This window comes from Anopheles moucheti, chromosome 3 (genome assembly GCF_943734755.1).
Source record: "Anopheles moucheti chromosome 3, idAnoMoucSN_F20_07, whole genome shotgun sequence".
Classification (NCBI taxonomy): Eukaryota; Metazoa; Arthropoda; class Insecta; order Diptera; family Culicidae; genus Anopheles; species Anopheles moucheti.
Window position 1 is genome coordinate 68,793,470 of NC_069141.1, and position 23,048 is coordinate 68,816,517.

Sequence of the window (23,048 nt, forward strand, 5' to 3'; positions counted from 1 at the left end):
CAGAATTTTTACAAGAGACATAACTCACACATCCCACGAGTAAAGTAGAACTGGGTCAGCGCAGATCAGAATCGGGTGTTTACTCAATCTCAGCGGAAGCAAAACTAACGATGAGAACCACCGCTGCGATTTACCCGTCCGCGCGACAACTACCGCGAGAGAACGATGCTTTGAAGGGTTGCACCACCGATCCTAATGGGAATTGTAGATGCCAAAATTATGTCGAAATAGGACACGGTTTCCTTTCAAATTTTAACGAAACAAAACCCAAATGGAATGGATTCATTAGCGTACCTTGTGGAATAAAAATGGGTTGTTCTTCTCTGAGGGATTCCTATCAAATTAACTAATTTCTCCCACTGTATACTGAGCAAAGCAATATATACACTCCGAACTGCCGCTTCTTAAACACACTATGATGAATGTAGTATCACGGTCATACAAACAACGCACTCAACTGCCACACTACACGCAAACCATACGGAGATACATACCTGGAGCTTAGCAGTCGCTCAGCTTCATCCGCCGTCATCTCGTCAGGTAGCAGGCTGTCCTGTTCATTATCGCTAGCATCCGCGAACTTCAGCGTGTCTTGCAGATCCAGCGGTGGCCCTTCCGGAATCGGAGGTGGTCTCATCGAGGCAAGGGACGGTGGATCGGGTAACGTTTTCGTACTGTAATCATCCTCCATCTCACTGAGCGTGGTTCGTGTCGGATCGAGCAGTATCTGCGCGCTATGGTAACCCTTCTCACCCATCTCGCTTAGCTCGTCAAAGTCCAGGATTTTGGCCTCGTCGCGTTCACCATCCATAAACGCCAGCTCACTATCGGTGGCGGTCGTAGTTGTGGAGCTGTTGTCACCGATCGAGGACGGTAGGATGGATGCGTAAAGTACACGATCGGTCGACGTGGTGCGACCATTGGTAATGGCCGATGGGACACCAGCCACCTGCGGTTCGGCCAACTGCGTACTACCTTGCCCATTCAGCATACTGTTACCGCTCGCTCCGGAAGGTTGAGATCGGTTATGGGCCGTCACTTTGCTGGGAACGCCGCCCGGTTGTGGCTTTCCGTTAATACTGCTGTTTGCGTTGGCACTTCGATACACATCCACCTCGCCGTAGATTTCATCACATTCCGTACCGTCCGGTCGAACCCGATAGCCCAAATCGGCGTACGTCAGTTTCGCTTCCGCTGGACTACCGACTGGCGAGCGATCCTCGCCGATCGGAAGCTTACGTGGCGGGGACGCGGGCAATGGGAGATCAAACTCATAGGCCGGTTTAAGTTTGGCTTTGATTTCGGGCGACGGTTCGTTGAAGCCACCTTCGTCCGTGGTGGTTGAGCTACTGATGATACTCGGCGGACGGTTACCAAGCCCAGCGGCTGGAACGTCAAAACAAATGCTCGACACCTTCGTGCGGCGTGTAACACCGCCATGCTGTTGCTGTTGCTGTTGCTCACCGGAATGTTCATCGTCTGTTCGTGAGGATTTTCCTGAAAGAAAGAGCAAGCGGAGCAAAATATTAGCAAACTGTTAAATATTACATTTAAACTTCAAAATTCCTCGGCATAATCTTCACCACTGGTACGTGACATCTTCGGTTGATGTAGCCCGCCGTACTGAACCAAGCACAAGAACCAACGGCCTCTGTTCCGGCCCAGCCAATGGAAGGGATCACCAAACCCAAAACGCCACTCACCTTTGCAGTCGATGCAAAACCGGCGTATGCTGAGACACATCTTTTGCTGCTGATTGTGTCAACCTGCTGTCGGTGTCGGTGCGAAATTGAGCTGCTGCTCGCTCTTTGCTGCTCACTTGCAAAACAACATCTTAACCAGCTACAGCACTGGTCCGCTGGTCAGTATGCGCCCCGCCAGACTTTCTTCACGCGAATCTCAACCTCAATTCTGCGTTACCACACGACTCTAACCCGAATATATCAACTAGCGCACCAGGGACAGTCATTTTATGGGTTCACTTTTCACACAAAAGGCGACGTCTTGCGTCTTTTCCAGCGATTAGCGTTGCAAATGCACCGCTTACCAGAACATTGTCATGAGGCTGAACGGTAAGTACAGAAGACAAAACTATATATTTTCACTTTTCGTTTCAAGGGGTAGCACACTAAACCAACACCGGCGCAATCAGTAGCTCCCACCAGTTGCTCTCTAGCCACAATTCCCTCTCGTGTTGACGATGAGCTATTATGTGTTAATGAATTGCATTCCCCAATGTTGTCTACAACGGTGGTCACTTAGGCGCACGATGTCCATTGCAAAACGCTAAATGTTTATTGACTGTTTTGGGGTTAAACTCATGAATAAAATAACACACCGCCATCCGATAATGGATGGGCTTGGAGGATGAGAGACACTTTGGTAACGGCGGGAATTTTTGCGAATGTTGAAAAAAGCATTCATTCTTCATTCATCAGGGTGGTGATGTTTGCCTACTGTACTGTCTTTTAGTGGAAATAATCTCTTAACTTTCTGAGCAAATATTGTCTTAAGATGACCTTTTCCAACATGAAAAGTTGACGACACATGAAACTCTTTGTCGTACTTTTGCAATTTTGCAACCAAAAACTAACGATGGTAATTAACCGATTGCTTTACAGAGCGTTTTTAGCAAAATTCCCCTGTATGTTTGAACATTTCCCCAATATGATTGCAAATTTCTCTTCATCGAATGAAAATATCTCCCAATGAGTTTGCAAATATCCCCCAAACGGCTGAAATGTTTCCTTATATAATTCGAAACCCTGTATTATTTCATATCTACTTGAAAAAGTATCAACAACTTCAAACTATAGCATCTTGGGCGTTCTACAAAGTCGCCCACATCAACCAACCCCCAAGTAGTGCCGGGCGAAAACGCCTCTCCAATTTCAAGAATGTAATCTTGATTTATGTTCCACAAGCACCACAAGCCTGCTCTCTAGCGTATCCATATTCCGGGCCAGTACGAAGTAAACATATCTTCGCTATCGTATCATGTATCTGACAACATTGCAGTGCAATGAGAAATTTGTGCCACCAAAAATTTAACCCAAAACCAAAAAAAAAAACCAGCGCGATTTGAAGGTACATTTATCCAGAAGGGAAGTATATATTTATATATTCAATTCATACAAGAAAGGGACTCATGTTACACCTTTCAAATCACTTCTTCTGTCATGTGAGACACACAACACAGCGCAAAAGGAAACCGCGTCTGATTAATTTTTCCGTCATCTTCCCGTCTAACCCCCAACAACACATGTTCAGTGTCGAGTGATCGTCAAACCACCAGATGGGCCCAACCACCAAAAAACGCAGCAACTCGCGCGCCAGAGTGGGCTGAGGATCAACTGACTGATTTTGGTTCGCTTCTCCGAAACATTGCGACGCCATCGTAAAATCAAACGACACTTGCTATCGATCGCGTGTTCAAGGGGCGAAGGAATGTCGGCCAAGAATGTTGACGGCCGACAAAGGTGGACAGCTGCTGTTCAAAAGACACAACTATCGCAGCGTCTTCTGTACAAGCGTTGAAGAATGTGGACGCACAAATAGTATTGAAATATTTTAAACGAACACTAAGCGAAGTAGCGTTGGTGGTTACGATTTGCCCCGACAAATTCTCTTTAGAAATGCCTTCCAATTTTCGTCGCGGACACACACGTCACACACGCTCGTTTGGATAGAATGTCGGTAATGCTTATCAGAATGTCATTAAGTAGCTTTAACGTTCCAGTGCATTTTGTACTCGGAATTAACTCTTTTGTGCATTTGCTTTCATTTCACCGCATGTTACAACGTTATAACATGTGTAACATACTTCCATCCATCCATAACCAGACTCAAAACAAATTTTCCAAAACTCTACCAATCTACCAATAAATCTGTCGCAAATGTTGACGGATTTAAAAAAAAACATGGGGGAAGGAATCTGCCCTGACGTCATCACACACTTGCGTCAAAAGTAGATAGAAATTATAAGCACGCTGTGACACGAGCTACCCTCTTTCGATCTCAAATTTTTCTATGACACAGCTAATGAATCACCTTCTGGGGAGACCCACACAAACACCTGAACCAAGCTAGTCCGAGCGAAATGAGATGGGAAGTAATAAAAATTAAATCAATTCCCCACAAACCGCTTGCTTACAGCTGTTTGACGACAGTCTCCTTCTTGCCCATCATCAGCCAACGGTGTGTGTCATCTATCGGGGGGATGCTGTGTTTGTGGGCATCGAAATTGCACGATCAAATATCGGTTCCACTCTAGGCCGGGGAGAGATACTCATTTTCACATTGGCTTTGATCTAGTGCCTGTCCGGTAGTCGAAGAAATCGGCGATCGTCAAAATGATGTTTGCTGACTGGTTGCATGTTAATTCGGAAAGCTGTTTTTGAGGTTGTCTCCCTCATTGCGGTGGATTTTAACAACGGTTTGCCAAAAAAACCATCGTCTAGTCCCCGGTGGTGAATGATCTTACCCCTAAGAAGGGGACGAAAAAACAAGACACCGCGTGTCAGACAGCAAGCCCCAAGCGTTGTGGAAGGTGTAAAAGGCATCGAAAGAACTAAAACAAAATGTACATTTATATTTATAAAAATTTCAAACGACCTCCCGACTGTCTGGCCTGTTGACATTCGCACATGCACACAGGGGAATGGTTGGATCATATCGTGGTTAAGGCACAAGTGTGGTTTGTCTTTTTCTTTTTTGAGTTTGGTTGGGCAACGTACCGCCGACCAAACAATGTCGCTTGCTTGGTGCTTGATGAGCTCGTTTTTATGACAGTTTTTGTTGTTGTGCTGGTTGCCCTTCGGATCCCGTACGATTGTTTGTTTGTTTGCTATTTGTTTCGCTTCACAATGTTTGGAAGAATTTGCTGTGCACTTGCGCCGTGTGAGGATGGAATGCGTATGGAGTTCTGGTCGTTGGTTTTTTTTTGCCAAACGATCATTGTTTACTGTGGGACGAACACACATGGAGCAGCAACGCTTGATCGCTTCATCGATTTGTGTATACTTTTGCCGCAAAAAAAACTCATAAAGTTTTTTTTGTTAAAAACAAGACACCACTTGACATTTTATGCGGATGTCAGGCGTGTTTGATCAACTCGTTATGAAAGTGAAATGAAGCGTAGACTTTATCTTCCCTTCACAGTTTGAATATTGTATGAAACAAACAAGCAATTTCGTGTATAATACTATTCTAACAATCATATACACTAGAGATATGTATTTAATTCCTTTCAAAGATTCATAAAGATTGCAACAATTTGAAGAACATTGTGAGAGTTAACATGAGGTTTGACAAAACAATCCTCTAACACTCATAAGAGTTAATCACGAGTTGAACGTCACCGCGAAGAGTGAAATCTGAATCTTGAGTTAACTCACACAAGAGTTAATTCATGAATTAAATCATGAGTTAACGGTCGCCGTAAAGAGTTTTGAATGATTTAATTCTCCATTCAATAAGTTAAATCGCATAGGAATTATAAATAACCTTTTTGGAGCTTTAAATTAACTCACTAATTAGAAATATTTAAATCATTCATTCGGAATCATTGTGCACATCACTAATATACACGCTAGCGCCACTAGCGACAGAATTATGTGAATCCCCGTCAATGGGCATCGCCTGGTGTTTACAAAAAGCAAGATTAAATTTAAAACACCACCCACCACCATATGCGTTTTACCTTTCTACTACGTCCCAAAACCACCAAATGTTTAAGGTCAGACTCATTATTTTCCTATTTTTAATCTCAACTTTTAATCAACCTCTCTCACCCTATCATTTGCAGTACAGAGTGTGTGATACAGAATTTCATTCAAGACTTGGCGGGTTAACACCTAGAGCTCATGTTCAAAATGTTGTAAGCTAAAATCTCTTCGCTGGAGTAGGTTTTACCAGACGCGAAGTACTTGATCTTGAAGAATTGGCAATCCATTCCATGCTGTCAGTTGTATAAGTAACACTCGCTTAGACGGCTTCTCTAACAGAAACTCAATATTTCAATGCATTTAGTAAGAAACTCGTAAAACTGACAATATGCAGCAATAACATTACAGTATCTGGTTAAAATGTGCCTAAATCAATTCAACTCTCCAGAGCCATTGCCTACTTTCAGGCGTCGGATACCCAATACACTACCCGCTTCGTCTAATTGACTTTGAAGCGCTCGGAATTGCAAAAACGCAAACTTTTCGCAAACATAATTGGCATTCATCAATTCAAAGCGTCGTAATGTATGAACGATGCGGCGCGGGATGGTTTGATGCTGAAAGTTTTGAATGATGATGGTGTTTAAACAATTCCAATGAATTTCAAGAGCCTTCCCTATCGTCTTCCCTCCTGCAGGCAAGAACTCCGAGCACGAGTTAAGATCATTTTCTCCAATTAAATTGTGTTGGCTGTAAAAAAAAACACTGACTTCCCATCGCTTGTTGGGCCGATGGAACACATTCACACTAACTGGCCCGCACAAGCACTCACACACAAGCAGCGCAATGTGCAACTGCGAGCACTTTGCAGCATAGCATTCCCTTGCACCTAGTTCTGACTGGCTAGCTTCACCGCACTGGGGCAGTACCGGTCAATCTCACACAAACACATTTCATCGCGATGTTCTGCTCTTAAAGCGACAGAAGAATTATATCTTTCACGCAATAAAATTATTTTACACCTTCTCCACCCTCCCTATGCTGTGTGCTCTTGTGATCCGTGTGTGATCGCTCTCTTTCGTTTCGTCCCGTTTTCCCGGGAGGAAATGATTTTTGCGCACATTCTTCATCACAGCTAGAACACGTATGAAAGCACGGAACCGGGGAAAATTATTCGGTGGCTCATCTTCCACACAACAACCGCACACAACACACAGAACTTGGGTAGCATATATTTGGTGTGAATCTTTATCCACTTTTTTTCCCGCTCGGACATTTTGCTACGGTTTACTTTCATTCTATACCGTGCAACACTTTCACTAGGCGCGTTTGCTAATAGCTTATGATCGTTTTCGCTGCGTGCCGCTGATGTGCGGTTAAATATAATCACAAACACCACGGTCACGGCATCCACTGGGATTCACGTGAATACACATAAATTACGTCAACTTCGGTACGGCGCCGGTAGGAGGCCGTTCAACAAATTGGTGTCAGAGATTACCAACACACAACAACAACAGCAACAAAAATTAAAAAAAAACGCTTGAGGGCTTATGAATTTGCATATCGGAGATGATGCTGCATATCGCACTGGCCATCGCAGATAGTGTCACTGCACAAGGCCATCATCAGGGGACACACACACACACAAAACATTTCACTTTTCCAATACACGATGTGAATGCTCCTTCGCAGAAAGAACGACTGGACTGGACTGGAAATCAACACGTTTCAAAAGACGTCACCATACAAACTGCACTCAAATCACCCACGCACCTCCTTAATTCCAAGCTTGCTCACAAAGGACAAATGGTACGAAAAAAAAACAACTCCACAGAGCACCCGAGTTAATAACACAACGCGACACTAAAGTACAGGCAACAAAGAATGGGATGTAACGCAGCGAACACGCACGTCCGCATGGTCCGCAGAGCACGAACGTGAAAACACTAAAAACCGTGTGCCGTTCGCGGGTGTTCGATCGTCGATCTCGCCGGCTCATGGCGGTGATGATGATCGTGCGAGACACAAAAAAGACACTTCGCTCTCGAAACAGCGAGAGGGAGAGAGTGATCATCCGCGATATGCCGGCAATGATCAGCGGATCCTCGCGGTTCCCTCGCGGCATTGGGGCGCGTACACTAAAGGCTATGGCGTCGGCGAGACGCCATGCAACATTTAAGGTTCGCATGGTTCACTCAAACATTCTGTGCTTCGCACTCCACTCAGAGACTTCAGAATCTCCACAGCGGAACTCCACAGAGAGAGAGAGAGAGAGAGAGAGAGTAGAGCAACACCGAAACTACCCTCCAGGAGGGGTGGTAGTGCTACACGCACAGCACGCATCCAAAACGTTCTGCGTCGTAACCGAGGTGGTTTTGAATCGTATGTTATGATCGAACTGGCTAAGCGATGGAGAAGAAACGATGCTTTCACGAGAAGGACCGAACGATCACAGGCGATACGGAACGTGTGGTGTAGTTGTTGGTTGACTATTTTTGGAAGTCTACTTCGCCGTCGACAAGCAGCACACTTCAACGACGTGAATGATGTAGTAAAGTGTTCTGAAATCAAACCGGCCAAAGATTTAGATTTCGACGTGCAGGGAGAGAATGATTTAGATTCCATCCATGAAGTTGCATCATTTGAATCAAATACAAATTACCCCAATTATTACAATTAATTTCTTAATAATCAAATTGGCTGCTTCTTTATCGGCACAACAACATCTCCAAAGAACCTGGCTAATTTCAAGTTTTCTTTGACTATATTTACCCATATAACTTATAGATAGTTCCGTGTCCGGGAGGAATTGGTCCGGATGGGATTTTGGACCGGGCCTGTCGTGTGAAGATCGGCGCCGCTACCAATACACCACCGGGTCGCTCTGATAATTAAAGGCTAAAAGTACCTATTCTCAGTTTAAAAAAACTAATTTTGACCACCAACATTATAACAGAAGCCAGCTGAATACCAAAGCTGAAAGACTACGATTGTGTGAAACTTTACGTTCGATCGATCTTCACCTACCGACCCCACTCGGCCAATGGATTTTCCAGAAATCATTCCCATGCGTCGGCCACCATACGGCAAATGCATCCAGCACGCTCGACGAGATCGTGCACCGGAAAACCCTAAAAGTGCATCTTCTCTTCAAAGTGCCTGCAGCGTCTGGTTCTATCCCCCATATCTCAAAGCACATACTTTCACATTGAGGTTCTATTTATAAAAACCGACACCCTTCTGTTTGCTCGCACTTTGCCGAGTAACGCGTCCCGGAATGACGAGCTGGAACGCGGGTCGAAAAGGCAACCGCAACCGGGTGTGATGAAAAATGCACAACAAACTCACGATGCACTGGTGAGGGTGTGGCTGGCTTGTGCACTTTCTCCATCGATGTCGAAATGTGAGGTTGCATACTGGCCGCGATTTATTGCACTTTTTGCAACGCAGAAGGGTGTCAGTTAATTCATGCAGCAATTTCTTGTAGAATAGAAAACGTGAGCAAGAGCGAGCGTTTGTAAGAGCTCATTGTGCAATATTCGTTAGTAATGAAATCTAATGGACCGCTTCTTAAACACGGCAGTTAACTACTGACTCACATGTAGTTCATTAGGTGTCATATTATAGTTAAAGAGGCAGTATAAATAACTATTAATATAGAATTTGCCCATGTGGACCCTCCAAATGAATAGTCCATAATATCATCGTTAGTAAGCAAATTTGCCGACGATCCACCTTAAAAGCCCATAAATGCACTGCCGTACAGCAGCATCAGCTCTCGCTGGCCGGATTACAGCGATGAAAAATAACGCCGGCACACCAACAACGGTCATTTAGCAGTATGCTCGTTTCATTAAAATCGCACCATGCCCAAATTAATCTCCCAGCACACCAGGGACTATCTGCTTCCCGTTTCTGCACGAGCTAAAGCGGTGCGCCTAAACCTGGCAATGGACTCATTGCATCGCTCCAATACGTCTAGCGTGTACTGGGTTTGTTTAAGACCGACACCAGATAAAAATAGGCCAATTTTACATGACCGCTGGTGAGCAATTTCGTTGCACCGGGTCGCGGGCCCAACTCAACTGTACTGCGGGGGGCGTTGGAAACCAAAATATTATGGCCCACACGCTGCACAATCCACGGATGAAGGAAGGAACAATTTATATTTTCCTACATCCAGCGTTGCATCTGCACAGCATTTGGAAGGATTTAGAGACTCCGGTGAAGGTGTGCATGTATCGACGGCACAGTGTAATGTTGAAGCTCACACTACCCGTCAGTTGTGGTTGTTTGGAAATACTAAAAATGAAAAAGAAATTTTAGTTCCAAGAATCTCTAAATTTAAAAGCAACTTTAATGTGGAAGTAGCAATATAACCCCTAATATTGCTAATGTGTAGTTCGGAATAGATCTTTCGCGGAGTATGCAATCAAAGGCACAGCTCGTTAGCATCGTCACCTAGCATAACTAAACCCAAAGCGAACCTCACACACAAAAGAACTCCAAAGCAAAATAACGAACCCTACTCTTTCCTCCGAACGAATCACATCTGTAAACGCAATATAAAAGCACACCCGACCGTTTGCTCCACATTGCTCCCATTTGCTCTCCTTCAAATTGTGAGCTACAACCCGTGTCCCCTCCTTCTGATGATGAAGATGATTTAAGATTTCCAAAAGCGGTGGAAATTAGCTCAAACCCATCGACCAGTACAACCAACCAACTGCAACCGGGGAAACGTTACGTTTCGTTGGAAAGTTATTATTATATCGTGCACGACCCGATTCTTCGGCGAGTCGAATTTCTTGAAAAAGGGTTCTTGCCAGTTCCTGCCTCACAACCACCAGCTGCGCAAGGGTTGCAAGTACACTCTCCAAGGCACCAATGTATGCATGGGCACGTTCCGTGCCGAATCCAGTCTAAGTGGAACCATTATGAAGTACGGTGTACTCCACACTCCAAGCAGAAGTGCACGTTCGTCAACTTCCTGACATAGAACAAAGCCATTGAAAAGGAACAACTCGTCCGTTTCATCCCGTTTTCAGAAAACACATAGTGCGAGACGTGAAGTGTTCAATATAAATTGCTTAGAGTTGCCAATGAAGGGTCCTAATGAGCGAACACTCCGTGACTGCAAACAATGGCGACCATCTGTGGTGATTTGCAGTTGGGCGAGATATATCTGTTTCATGGATTTGGATGTCTATCCAACAATTTCAAATGTTTCAATTTCAATTGCAAACAAAGACAATTGTTTCTACTTTTCGTCCTTTAAGATATCGTTGTGGTTTGAAGATATTACCGAAAACCAACAAGAAATATAGCTCTAGTAACTTCCCGATTGCTCTACTCACCATTTAGTTCCTCTACCGTTTTCGTGTCGTTCGCCAGAGGTGAGTCTTCGGCGCGTGAATCTTCCCGCTCACTGCTGCCAACCTTCATCAACTTTTCCGTCGATTCATTCTCCTGCTTTTCGTCCTCGGTGTGAATCGGCGAAGAAGGGCCGGATGATGCACTCGCACCCGGGCTGGGCGAAGAGCTGATGGCATGTGCGGGTGACGTTAGACCACCCGATCCGGTATCCTTCTCGGACGATTGCCTTCGGGCAAGGGCTCCAAGTTCGGGATACTTGAAATTTGCAGCACCACTACCTCCATTACCCACCGGTAGCCCCGGCTGCCGTTCGTCCAGATTGCCCTCGAGCGATTTCTTCCGGACTGCTTTCTCCGGCGGAGGTGGTGGCACCTGTTGTTCGATACTGGTGCCACCGACAGTTTGCTGCTGTTGTTGGTGGTGATTTACCGTGGTTAGCACCGTGGTGCTACTACGCACAGGTGCAATCGGGGGCAAGTTAGCGTGCGGGGTTGCATTTACCGGCGGTGGTTCTGCCTGTCGCGGTGGCGGTTTTAGCTTCTCCGGGCTCAGCTTGGTTGGGCTAAGGGAGCTTGGATCGGTGGCGTGCGGTGGAACCGCTGGCGGTGTCTTTGTTGGGCTCGGGAATGAGTTCTGTCTTAAATTAGCCGTCCGTGGCCCTTTCTCCGGTGGTGGCGGCGGAGGCGTCTGGCGCTTTGGTGGGCTCGGTGGAGGTTCACTAGGAGATGGTAGCCGATGGTGGCTGCTAATTAAGGGCGCATGCCCATGGTTAAGAGCAGGTCCGTTCCGTTCCGCAACGAACGGGAGCTGCTCCTTCGAACTTCCATTTGGAATGGCTGAATAGTTTCCGTTTGTGGTTGGCCCGGAACCAGCCGCGGCTGCTGCCGCAGTGGTAACCGTGTTCGATCCGGCCCCAGCAATGATCCCCGTACCCGGCACCGTCCGGATGATGTCACACCGATTGAATTCACTCCCACCGCCACCCTTTGTGGTGCGCGTCTTCGAGAAGTGTGACGTCCAGTTCTTTTGCTTTTCGATCAGCTCACGGGAATTAAACTTCCGTTCTGGTTTTTCCGGCTTTTCTGGCTTTTCCGACTTTAGCCGCGATTGGTTGAGGATGCGATTCGAGTCCAGCTTGCCAATGCCGTTGCTGATCGCTGACGGGGGTTGCTGCTGCTGGCCGTGCAGTTGCTTTCTCTTTGGCGACGGTGATCGGTCCGGTCCGGAACCGATATCGGACAGATTGTCCTCCTTGCTGCTGGAATGTGACATTTTAATACTGAAGGGCGGAGGGCGATTAACGCGCCCCTCACCGAGCTTCTCGAACAGGGCGCGAGCGTTGTTGAAACGTGCGGCGTGCGATTCTGTCCGCACGACTGTCGCCGTTGGGGAGTGAGTTGCGGCAGTACTGTCGGTAGGTGGTCTGTCACCGCGCGTTTGTATCTCCTGCGTCAGTTCGACGGGTTTGCGCTGGAATAGGTTTGCTATCTGTGACACCTTAGGCCCGGCGGCCGATGCCGGATGAGCGGTGGCCGTAGATTTCTCCATCTTGAATGTTACCGTTGCAATTCTGCAAAGAAAAGTAAAACAAATGTTAGAATCTTTCAGTTAACCTTTCAACATCCCATTTTATGCTAACCATATTTGATAAATCGTGGAATACAATCAACAACATCCCATAAAAGTCCAAGTGTTTGGTTCCCTAACGCCCAATTAGAGACTGTTACACAAACAGAGTTGCAGTAATCTTGTGTCGCTCTTCAGAATTCGCTTAGTGCTCTGCACAACACTTAGACAACAGCGCGAACCTCTCAGGTCGCGAAATGTATCACTACTGATTCGCAGATTAGCGCCCCACACAGGTACACGCAGCGAAAGATGCAAGATATCAGCAAGAAACAACAACTTCTGTCCCTTCTGATTTCCCCCGACAAACAAGATACTTTTACTGTGATGCAAGATAGTGTCACCCGTTGGTGTTGTCGTGCACACAAATATTCCAGCATTTGGAACGACCACTTCGGTTCGGTTGCGGCACAACGAAAAAGGCAGAATTCTTCAAACAAATTCAACACCCAACTGCAACTGTAGGTTGTGTTACTTTGACCATCTATCAAAACCCCGATACAGTTCGCAAGTTTGCTGCTTCCGAAAACAAACGCTACAAGAGTGCGTCGCAAGGTGTCACTATTCTTGTCCAGGAAGCAATGGTGGCGACGGTGGTGGTCACTCAAGTTGCAGTAAATAAGTAACAAGTAATCATCGGAACTCCTCTGTCTTGTCCGGGGGTTTCGCGGTTCGTGTTTGCGATAAGACAGTAAAAGTGTCTTATCAGAAGGTGCGCGTTCTATTTCGATACAGCGCTAGCATGTATTGTGATGTCATAAACACACACGGCGGTATCAAAGGTAGCACACGGCGGAAGAACTACATTCCTGTCATGGGTGTAAATGCGTGCCCGGAAGGGATATCACAAATGGCGATTAATTTAATATTTCTGAGAATTTTCCTTCTGTCCAGCAAGTCCATGAATCTCTCAGATCACTCGGGTTATAGGGAGGTAAACTTAAACTTTATACGATGGTTTCTTCCTGACATCTTACAATAAAATACTCACATCCATTTTGATTTAATAACGCAGTAATACACACTTAAGAAATAAGGTTCTTCTTCACGCTTCAAACTAATTGGGGGGAAAAACTAATATTGTCTCTACGTTCTCTTGCACATCACATCAGAAAAAGAACACTTTCCATACGAGCACTTCCTAAAGAAACGAACGAATTATTATTGCGACGTCCGGTGGATCGGTCACAAAAAATACGACTGTGTTTTGCCAACTGCCGACTGCGTTGGCCCGACAGCCAGATCACAAACATCAAGACAATACTGATAACACTGTCACGAGAGGTGGTTCGGCAACGCGCGGTTCGGAAGCCTTGTTTAGCTACACGAAGCTATTGGACATTCCGTGATAAGTATACCGGGCGCAAGATGGGCCTTTTACAGAGCACGGTGTGACGGCATCAGCACATTGTTGCTTTAAGCCGATTTAGAATGCTCAGGCTTATAGGCACACTCGACACTGGCACACTACACTTCAGATAGCCTTCATAAACCAGATATTATTCTTTTTTTGTTTGCAAGACGGATAGAACTCTGATGCAGTTCCGGTGAGTGTGGATTCAGTTGGGTTATAGCCACAATCGAATAATGAAGTCCTGTACAGCTCGAGTTCTATCTGCAGCGCTACTGCTTGTGCTATCTCATCCAACCGCCACACAGGTAGTTCCCAATTGTGCTAGTACACTTGGCTGTCTCTCGTATCCGGATGACACTTCCTGCCCCAATCCGGACGAGTTTTGGTCACCGACGGCTGTCCTCGGCGGATGTTGCCCCGGTTGTGTACGCGGTCTTTCCCTTGGGGCACCGTGTGGCGAAGGTACGACCACCGAAGGGCCCACGAATCCCGCCACTCCCTGTGCTCCGGGATTAGTGTGTGGTGTTGGTAATGTTTGTCGCTTGGACACGGGTGAGTGTATACCCAATTGGATGAGGTGATAGGAACCCGCCATTAACTTTAACCTTTCGTGTCCACCCGTTTCCCGCCACACGCGTTCCGTTGTGCTGTCTGGGCCAGGAGACTGTTTATCGACGTACCACGTACCATCCAGCATTATCGACTGGGTTCCGCAATGCGATAGCCGCGGCCAGTTCGCACCCAAACAATGCCGCGGAGATCGAATCAATGGACGCTGCTTTTGCTATTCCGCCGAAGGCAAACGCATTTTTGGCTGGAGCTGGCGTAATGGAGCACAAAACATGACTTGCGGTCAGTAGTTGGTCCGGTGTAGCAGCAAAGGGAGATTCATTTAGCATTCGTTTTTCTGCTGCCAATGTTTATCACACACGCGGTGTGATAATGCCTAAACGCTAATGATACGCTACTACTACTCAATCATTGCTATTATTTTGTCTGGCAGCCTGCAGTCGACGACGTGCCGAGCTGGAAGCGGAAGGAAGGATTGATGTAACGCTGCACTGCACACAAAACGGAAACTACGAAGAATTGCAATGCGATCAAAATGTCTGCTGGTGTGCAGATGCAAAGACTGGTTCCCAAACGCCCGGCACTCGTGCAGTTCCGGCAGATTTGTGGACTTTGCTACCTTGCTGTGAGTATGCACTAACCAGAAAATCTCCATGAAACTTGCGACACGACCACATGCTAACGCTGATGATGAATGATCCATCGGCACCCAATATCGGGTCTGTCTCGTTTCCCTGCCAGATAACGGAACACTTCAGGGCGTACAGTATCTGAGACGTTGCGAAAGTAAAGCATTTTCGCAGATACTTCAACGCAAACAATTCATCATCCGCGGGCACACGGGCGTAACGTTCACCGATACACTGTGCGAATACGACGGCAGCCAAGGCCGGTACATCATCGAGGGACAGGAGTAAGTTAGTCCCGACAAACATGACGGGAAATGTTACGTTAAATTTGTCCTTTCCATATCTTTTGGCAGAGCTGCCTGTACGTGGCTTGATGGAACTAAAATTGATCCCTACAGAACGTCACTCCAAACGCTGGCAGCGATGAACTGCAGTAAGTAAGACTTGGAGAAATATTTCCCGCCATTTCTGTACACCTATTCCTCCCCTGTATTTCACCCTGATTTGACAAATTTTCATTTGCTATCTTCAATTGCTGCTAAGAAATAACTTAACTACACAAATCCTAACACTAATTGCATACATGCTAGGCGAAATAACCAAAGCGTAACGCTTCGAATATTTAGGCGCCTAACGCTATGCAACCCGCACTACACACTACACTGAACTTCCACTGGCAAGCGCTTATGGCGTAACCGGCCTCTCTATCTGTCCCTACCTAAAGCGAAATAAACTCTCACTCAACAAGCAAAGCGGAAAAACCACCGTCGCACCGTCACAGGATGCATTTGCTTTCATCATCCGGCGAAACAAATTGGTCATAACGTAGTTACTTAACGAGAATAAGCACCATTCCGCACGCAACACACACTTTACACGGTCCCAGGCATGAACGTACACCCCCCCAGTGCTTCCCAAACCGTCGCTTTGTTCTGCCGTTCGACGCGGCACGCCACGGAAACGGCAACACATTGTTTCAAAACCGTACACACCCCGCGCGTTAAGCGTCTATATTTCGCACTTTATTCTGTACCACAACCTTTCCCTTCGCACAGATTGCGCACGCGACTTGAAGCTTTTCACGCTGGCCGGACGGAAGATGGAGCTGACCTGCGAGGGCAATGGAAACTATGTGCCGCTACAGTCGCGCAACGGTGCACTGTTCTGCGTTGATCCGGACGGATTTGTGGTGGCGGAGAACGTGCCCGAACAGACCAACTGCGAGCAGTTCATTTTCGGTGCGAGTTTGTTGTAACGAAATTGGAAATAAACTGTGCAATACAATTGTTTCGGTCGATATGTAACGTCCATGTGTCGCTGCTGCTACAGGAAGATACTATGGGCATCTCTCTTCTACACAGTCACAACAAACCCTTTATGCTGCACGGAAAGGTACGCTCTCATGCAAGGCGTCTTCGCTTGTCAAATTGAGTGATCTTATCGCAAATAACATCGAAAACCAATTTCCACCCAAAAAATTAAAGTTGATATCAGGTCATCCACAACCCACAACACAACAGTGCGGAGAGTAGGTAGGTGTCGCCTAGAGTGCGAGTCGTATTTACTAGTCGAAAAGAAACCATCGAGAGCAACTCCACGATGAGTTATCCAGCGTTCGGTGGAACAGTGATTACATTGTTGATTTCGTACCACTGTTTGTTAGTCATCGTCGGTGCAGTAGATCCTCCGACGTGTGATTCATCGTACGGATGCGTTTCTTCCATCCGCCAGGAGGATTGCGCCAAGGGCGAGATACTGATCTCTGGTGGTTCGCTCAACGGTTGCTGTCCTGGTTGCCGTGGTGGTCGGACGTACCTAGCCGTGTGCAATATGAACATTCCGGACCGTCGCTGTGCGCCCGGCCTAAAGTGCGTGGGGCGCAAGTGCATCTTTGATCGTTGTAAGTGTACAGTTGTAGGTGGAGTTGGACATCCTGGTAAAGCCGCAACGTTGTTTCCACTTCGTAGCCACCTGTCTGCATTCGATGCATCTAGATCGAGATTTGGTCGGTTGGATCCCAAAGTGCAATCTGGACGGTACGTACGCAGTTAAGCAATGTCGGGGAGATCGACTATCAGGACGTTGCTTCTGCTACAGTGAGGACGGGAAGCGCATCTTTGGATGGGATTGGTACCGGAACACCGAGCGTATGACTTGCGGTGAGATGCCAAAGAGCTGTTTCTATAAAAATGATAACAGGCACGTATACAATTTCTCGTCCTCCTTCCCAACAAAGCCTGCAGTAGACGGCGTGACAAGCTGGCGAAAGAGGGTCGTTTCGATGTTACACTGCACTGCACACAGAATGGTAACTACGAGGAGCTCCAGTGTGATTCCGGGCTGTGCTGGTGTGCGGATGAGTCCAGTGGAAGTGTCCAGCTCGGCACGACCGTAGTGCATGAGAGTTTATGGCAGTTGCTGCCCTGTTGTGAGTACCCAAAATACCTCGCCTTCAATATCGAAATACCTCCCCAATTGACTCCCGGCTGCCTTCCCGATTCGCAGATAACAGTACTCTGCACGGAGAGTCGTACCTGCGCCAGTGCGAAAGTGCCGCCCATGCGCAGAAAATGATCCTCAAGAAGTTCTACACGCGCGGTACCGTTGGTGTTACCTTCAATGAGATTCCGTGCGACTACGACGGTGCTTACGGCCGGTACAAGGTTGAAAATGGAGTGTAAGTAACGCGCTCGCGCGCACAAAACGTGCCGATGGCTCGTGCGTACTGCGCCCCAAACAGGGACAGTAAAGTCACAGTGGCCGCTCTTTAAGGGTGTGTGGTGCGGTGTGTCTTATCGCTTTCATCCCTCGGAGGTCGCTTTTGACGGCATGACGTTATTTTTTCACGGTTCACGGTCACGGTTTTCTCCGGCTTTGGCTTTTACAGTGTCTACTGCACTTGGCGTGACGGAAAGAAGATTGGATCGTTTCAGATACGCTCCAGTATGCTCTCGTCGGTGAACTGCTGTAAGTAATAGAAAAAAAGGGTGTCCACAAATCACTTGCAAGCTTTTCATCATTTTCATTTCATTTCGCCTTCGCCACACCGATCGCCATCTCGTGCAGATTGTGCCCGCGATACGATCATCTACCGGGAGGCGGGTATACCGTTTACGCTGGCGTGCGGTGGCAACGGTAACTACGAGTACTCCCAGGATCAAAATGGCCAACTGTTTTGCGTAGACAGCGATGGGTTCGTGGTAACGACGGAGGTCGCACCGAATGAATCATGCGATAAGTTCATCTACAACTCCGCTTTCTACGACGAGGACTGATGGATGGTGGGGTGATGATGGTTTGCCTCCGTCTTGTATCTGTTACGGTTGCAGTTCGTAAGGAAAAAAAAACAGAACTGAATGTATTGTGAGATATGTGATACATCATGCGACCACCGCAAAGAAAATTGCTTACGTCTTGATTGTTACCGGTTTATCCAACTCCAACAGCGTTCCTCGGGTGAACAATGAAGCCGAACCGAAAGAATCTGAACCATTGACATTGGAAACCGAGACTCCCGGAGGGGGGTGCGCGTTACCGCAAGCGTATCCTTTACTGACCACACCAACCTCAAACAAGTGACGGTTCGATATGTTATGATTTTGGTAACCCAACACCCACAGTACCGTTCGAAGACTCGGTATGTAAGAGCAATTCTATCGCTAAAGCCTTTAACTTCACACAACGAACCCTCAGTGCCGTCAGTGTAATAGCCTAGATACATTCCGAAACCATAAGGGCAAATGCTTGACCTTTTCCAGTACACGAGTTGCAGTTTTGCAGAAACCTGTTCCATTTTCTGTTGCAAAAAAAAGCAAAATGGTTGGCAAACTGTAACTCATTCATGGAACTCGCTTTGGTTTGGAAACCGAAGGAGAATTGGTCTAGTGGAGGGTGGCAAAAGTGCAGTAGAAAGGTTACGTGGCTCAGATGTAGTGCCGGTATGTTTTACATTTTAAATCCCTTTACCACGCCATCCAGAAGGTGTGAAGTAAAAGTGCATAAGGAACCATTCAATAAGGCCCAGGGCACGCTGGATCGAATTGCCTTTGTGGGACTAAGCTGGGGCACTTACTCATATTTGGCATAAGCATTATTTAAACTGTTATGCCTCCGTCCATGAGCTGGATAACAATTACCTCCAGCAAAACATTGAAACTCTGAACCTCTTCACTGCATTACACCGTCCGGCATCTTTGTGCTGAGTAATCCTTCTTTATTGTCTAATGAAACAAACAAACATGCCCTACATGGTTGTATACTAAGACTTCACTTCACTCCAAACATGTGACATATTTAATTTTAGCCAGTAACTTACTGCAAAGTCCGACCGAGCTACGACATAATTACATTGTATTACAACTTCTTGTCATCTTGTCCGACACCGAACGGGCCCGGCCCGGCCGCAGTTTTATGGCAGGTGTTGGAGTGCTTCAGAAGTGGAGAATACCGGGTGGATGACACAATCCCCCAATAAAAAGTTGCCTCGCACAGCCCCTTGTGTCCTACTGCACCACACTGACAACACTTACCTCGCAGGAAATAAATCAGCAGAGACAGCTTCTACTGCTTCTCCGTTCGTTCTCCGGTATAATGCCGGATTCTGTCCCTTTGCTAGTACTTCACACAGACACAGAGACACACACGTAAGTACGCACTGTTTTACTTGTGTTTCTCCATTCAAGCTTGTCACTACCTTACGAAAGATAATGTAGCGGCCCGTGTTCTATCGAAGCGTACATGTATGCGGTGATCTCCGCTGTCTTATGCGCTTATGCGGTCTGCTATCCGCTCGGTTAGATGTTTCACGCTCCTTTTTTAGTTGATTTTATGGCTACTCTCCATTTTGAGCAAGCAGCAAAAGGACAGTTACACCGTAGGGTGCGGGCCTATTGTTTACATCTTTAATGATGTCGTCGTTCTTGACAGCCACCCGAGGAATGACTTGTGTGTCCGGCTCTTCCCCTGCCAATCTTTCGGCTTTATTCGCTCTTTAATAATCTAAAATGAGAAAAAGATCACATGGCAATCGTTAGTGAAATTGCAAATCAAAACAAAATACAGAAAACATAGCGAATAACACAAGAAAATGGCAACGAAAACTTCATCAACACTTCACCCTCCCGCTCATTTCGGGGCTCATTTTCACACTGTTTACCAGACCTCCGGCGGCTGAAGGTGCACGGGAGAGCAAGGAGAAAAATAAATAACATTCCATTCAAGTACGATTAAGCGTTAGCTCCACCACTCTTTTCAGTCATGCCCCAAAAGCGAGAACCGATCAACAGGCTAAGGTACAGTTGCGGATGATTTTATTTGCTTCTCACTACAAAACCCGCTTATTTTCACATCTGTCATCCATTTAGGATTTCATCTATCAAGTGGTTTGTTCATTTTATTCGGTTTATAGTATGATGCGTTAATGTGCGCTATTTACTTCTATGATAGTCGTTATTATCGTTTTTCCTCCTTCTACCGGATCGTCAGTTCGTCAGTTATTTTTTTCCCCTATTCACTTGTAGCACTATTGTGGATGTTCCTTCTTCACCGTTTGATAGATTGTGTTGTTATATTGCACGAGTGGTGAAGCGTGAAGCATTATTCATTCCGTTGTTTACATCAACCTGTGTGCGTTATTTTTTTTTTGCTTTGCTTTGTTTTTCGTTAGTTCCATTTACGCTTCAAAGTTAATGCTTGCTTGTTTATTTATTTATAAATACATGAAAATATTGTACTGTACATGTACATCTGTACGCACAGCTAACGCACAGAGAAGTTATCTTTTACATACATTTAATAATTGGGAGGGAATTTGAAAATTTTACGCAGCTTGGTAAATGTATCTATGATAACAACTGGAATACAGTATTCAAATTGAAACCATTGTTGTTAGACTGTGAACATCTTTAAGAAAATTAAGAACAACACCACACAAAAGTGCTGAAAAACCAATGGAAATCTATGCTAAATTTAAATACAAATTTTTGTCTTGATTAATACTGATAGACTGTCAATATCTCAAACAACACTAAGGAAAGAGGAAAGAGAGACTAGTGCTGAGATACCAATGGAATGTTTTTGATGAAGCCTTGAAGAATCCCAAAATACTGTGTAAAACCCAAATACTGTATCCAAACAATTGTAAAGAAAATTACTCCAAAACCTTGCGTAAAGTTCGTTGTAAAACTATGCACATGCCATTTAACTATCAACTCATGCTGCTTAGAAAAATGCGAGGAAAACTACTAGAGATTTTATGTCAAACTAGGGAAAACCCACTTAAACCCCTTGGACAATGCTAAAAGTATCCAGCGATCCGGTGTGGATTTCGGCGTTGATTGCAGTAACAACTCTGGAAAAGACTCCTTATTACTCCGAAGTTCACACTGGATATAACACTGGAGTTAACACTGGAGTCGACTCTGGTGTTTACTCCGGTGTTAACTCCGGAGAATTCCATGGAGTAGACTCCGAAGTTATCCGTACTCAAATCTGCAGTTAACTACGGAGTCGTACAGATTAGACTCCGAATTTTTATCGGAGTCGGAATCCGATTTTTCAACTTTGGAGCTGGGGTGGAGTGGCATGAATCGGGAGTCCTCATCACTATTAGTACCAATCCATCTTAAGACAGATGACCACTGACCATTGACCACCCTTGCAAAAAAAAACCCCTTGAAACATTCACCATGAACCTCGTAGACCCACAAGAAGGGAAACACTTCTCCCTGCCTTCGTCCTTCACCAATGGCTCTTACTTTGTTACGAAAATGGAGAAAATTCTGTTTCGCCATGACCTCCACCATCACACTACTTACACTGACCATGCACGTGAAGCCACCCGGAACGAGAACAAAGCAAAGAAACCCATTTGCTGGGGGGTTTAATGTATAGCAAGAAGGAGAAGGTAAAAACTGTTCCAAATGTATGTGTTAACCATGAAGGAAATTAAGAAATGAAATTTTCTTCACCCTTGGCATAACTCTCGGTGGTGTGTGTGTCTGAGTTTGTTCTTTTTTTCGACTTTTCGCTCAATTCGCAATTCTTTGGTAATTATTTTTATAATAGACCCCCTATAAAGCGACACCCCTCGTGGAACGAAGCAAAGCAAATATATAAACAAGCTATTTGCGCTTTTCGTATGAGTGCGAGAAGCAATAATGTGTGCTAATGAAATTACGGTTTAATTCTTACAGATCTAAGCTATTTTAAAAACAAAATCTATAAAAGCATTAATAACGTGGAAAAGCTTCCATTTGAATTTCATGAACTTTCAGGCTCTTCACATAAGATACACTCTATTTTCATTATCATTATAGTATCGAACCTCATCTCGTTCACACCCATGTGCAGCTTCCTTCTTCTACATATTATGGTAAACGATCGTATGGCAAACGTTTCACTCACGACAAAAAAAAAATTACCAATTTCTAATCCATGAACAGTCGAGATCGCTATCAACAATCCGATAAACACTCCGTAATCCATCGACTATTTGTTGCCGAATGATGTAGTAAATGACTCAAGGTGGATTTCATTGGAATGTTATCGAAAGTATCCACGATAGCTTGTTCGTTCGTGCGTGCTGATGGGGATGGCAAATATAGAGATATGAGAGAGATGTATCTCATCCGAAAACCCACCACCAATATTAGCATTGGCGCAACCGTTTGCATATATATTAACTTTGCCACTAATCTCTGTTACACTATCTATCTCTGTCCATATTTTGGCGTGGGGGAATTAAGCAAGCCAAAAAATTATTCTGTTCTATCAACTCACATTGGAAACATTAATCGAAATACGTTAACACGAATGTAACGCATC

At 45.7% G+C, this 23,048-nt stretch overlaps 3 protein-coding genes across 3 annotated transcripts in view; 2 read left to right on the top strand and 1 right to left on the bottom strand.

Moving 5' to 3' along the window:
• The window catches only part of LOC128304911 (uncharacterized), a 31,689-nt gene extending 11,679 nt beyond the window's left edge, over positions 1 to 20,010 (bottom strand). Inside the window, exons 1-3 of the mRNA XM_053042154.1 lie at positions 19,754 to 20,010; positions 11,027 to 12,615; positions 495 to 1,497 (exon numbers count right to left, since the gene is read on the bottom strand). Coding sequence (XP_052898114.1) covers positions 495 to 1,497; positions 11,027 to 12,593 — 2,570 coding nt within the window. The 5' untranslated portion in view covers positions 12,594 to 12,615; positions 19,754 to 20,010. The remainder of the gene's footprint in view (positions 1 to 494; positions 1,498 to 11,026; positions 12,616 to 19,753) is intronic.
• Positions 14,259 to 16,510, top strand: LOC128304915 (thyroglobulin-like). Its single transcript, XM_053042157.1, has 6 exons — positions 14,259 to 14,577; positions 14,686 to 14,877; positions 15,029 to 15,220; positions 15,337 to 15,508; positions 15,578 to 15,657; positions 16,280 to 16,510. Exons 1-6 carry the CDS (start codon positions 14,259 to 14,261, stop codon positions 16,477 to 16,479), a joined length of 1,155 nt encoding a protein of 384 aa, XP_052898117.1. The 3' UTR covers positions 16,480 to 16,510.
• On the top strand, positions 16,824 to 18,523 carry LOC128304913 (uncharacterized). The gene is made up of 6 exons (XM_053042155.1): positions 16,824 to 17,124; positions 17,192 to 17,383; positions 17,461 to 17,652; positions 17,730 to 17,901; positions 18,112 to 18,191; positions 18,291 to 18,523. The coding sequence occupies exons 1-6, from the start codon at positions 16,824 to 16,826 to the stop codon at positions 18,497 to 18,499; spliced, it is 1,146 nt and encodes a 381-aa protein (XP_052898115.1). The 3' UTR covers positions 18,500 to 18,523.
• Positions 20,011 to 23,048: the final 3,038 nt, after the last annotated feature.

Excerpts from the sequence above, each read along its gene's own strand:
- LOC128304915 (XM_053042157.1), top strand. The coding sequence starts at position 14,259 with ATGAAGTCCTGTACAGCTCGAGTTCTATCTGCAGCGCTACTGCTTGTG. Across the intron at positions 14,878-15,028 it reads AGCACAAAACATGACTTGCG|CCTGCAGTCGACGACGTGCC; the intron begins GTCAGTAGTTGG and ends TTTGTCTGGCAG. Across the intron at positions 15,658-16,279 it reads GCTGGCAGCGATGAACTGCA|ATTGCGCACGCGACTTGAAG; the intron begins GTAAGTAAGACT and ends CCCTTCGCACAG.
- LOC128304913 (XM_053042155.1), top strand. The coding sequence starts at position 16,824 with ATGAGTTATCCAGCGTTCGGTGGAACAGTGATTACATTGTTGATTTCG. Across the intron at positions 17,384-17,460 it reads CACCGAGCGTATGACTTGCG|CCTGCAGTAGACGGCGTGAC; the intron begins GTGAGATGCCAA and ends TTCCCAACAAAG. Across the intron at positions 17,653-17,729 it reads ATGGCAGTTGCTGCCCTGTT|ATAACAGTACTCTGCACGGA; the intron begins GTGAGTACCCAA and ends CCCGATTCGCAG.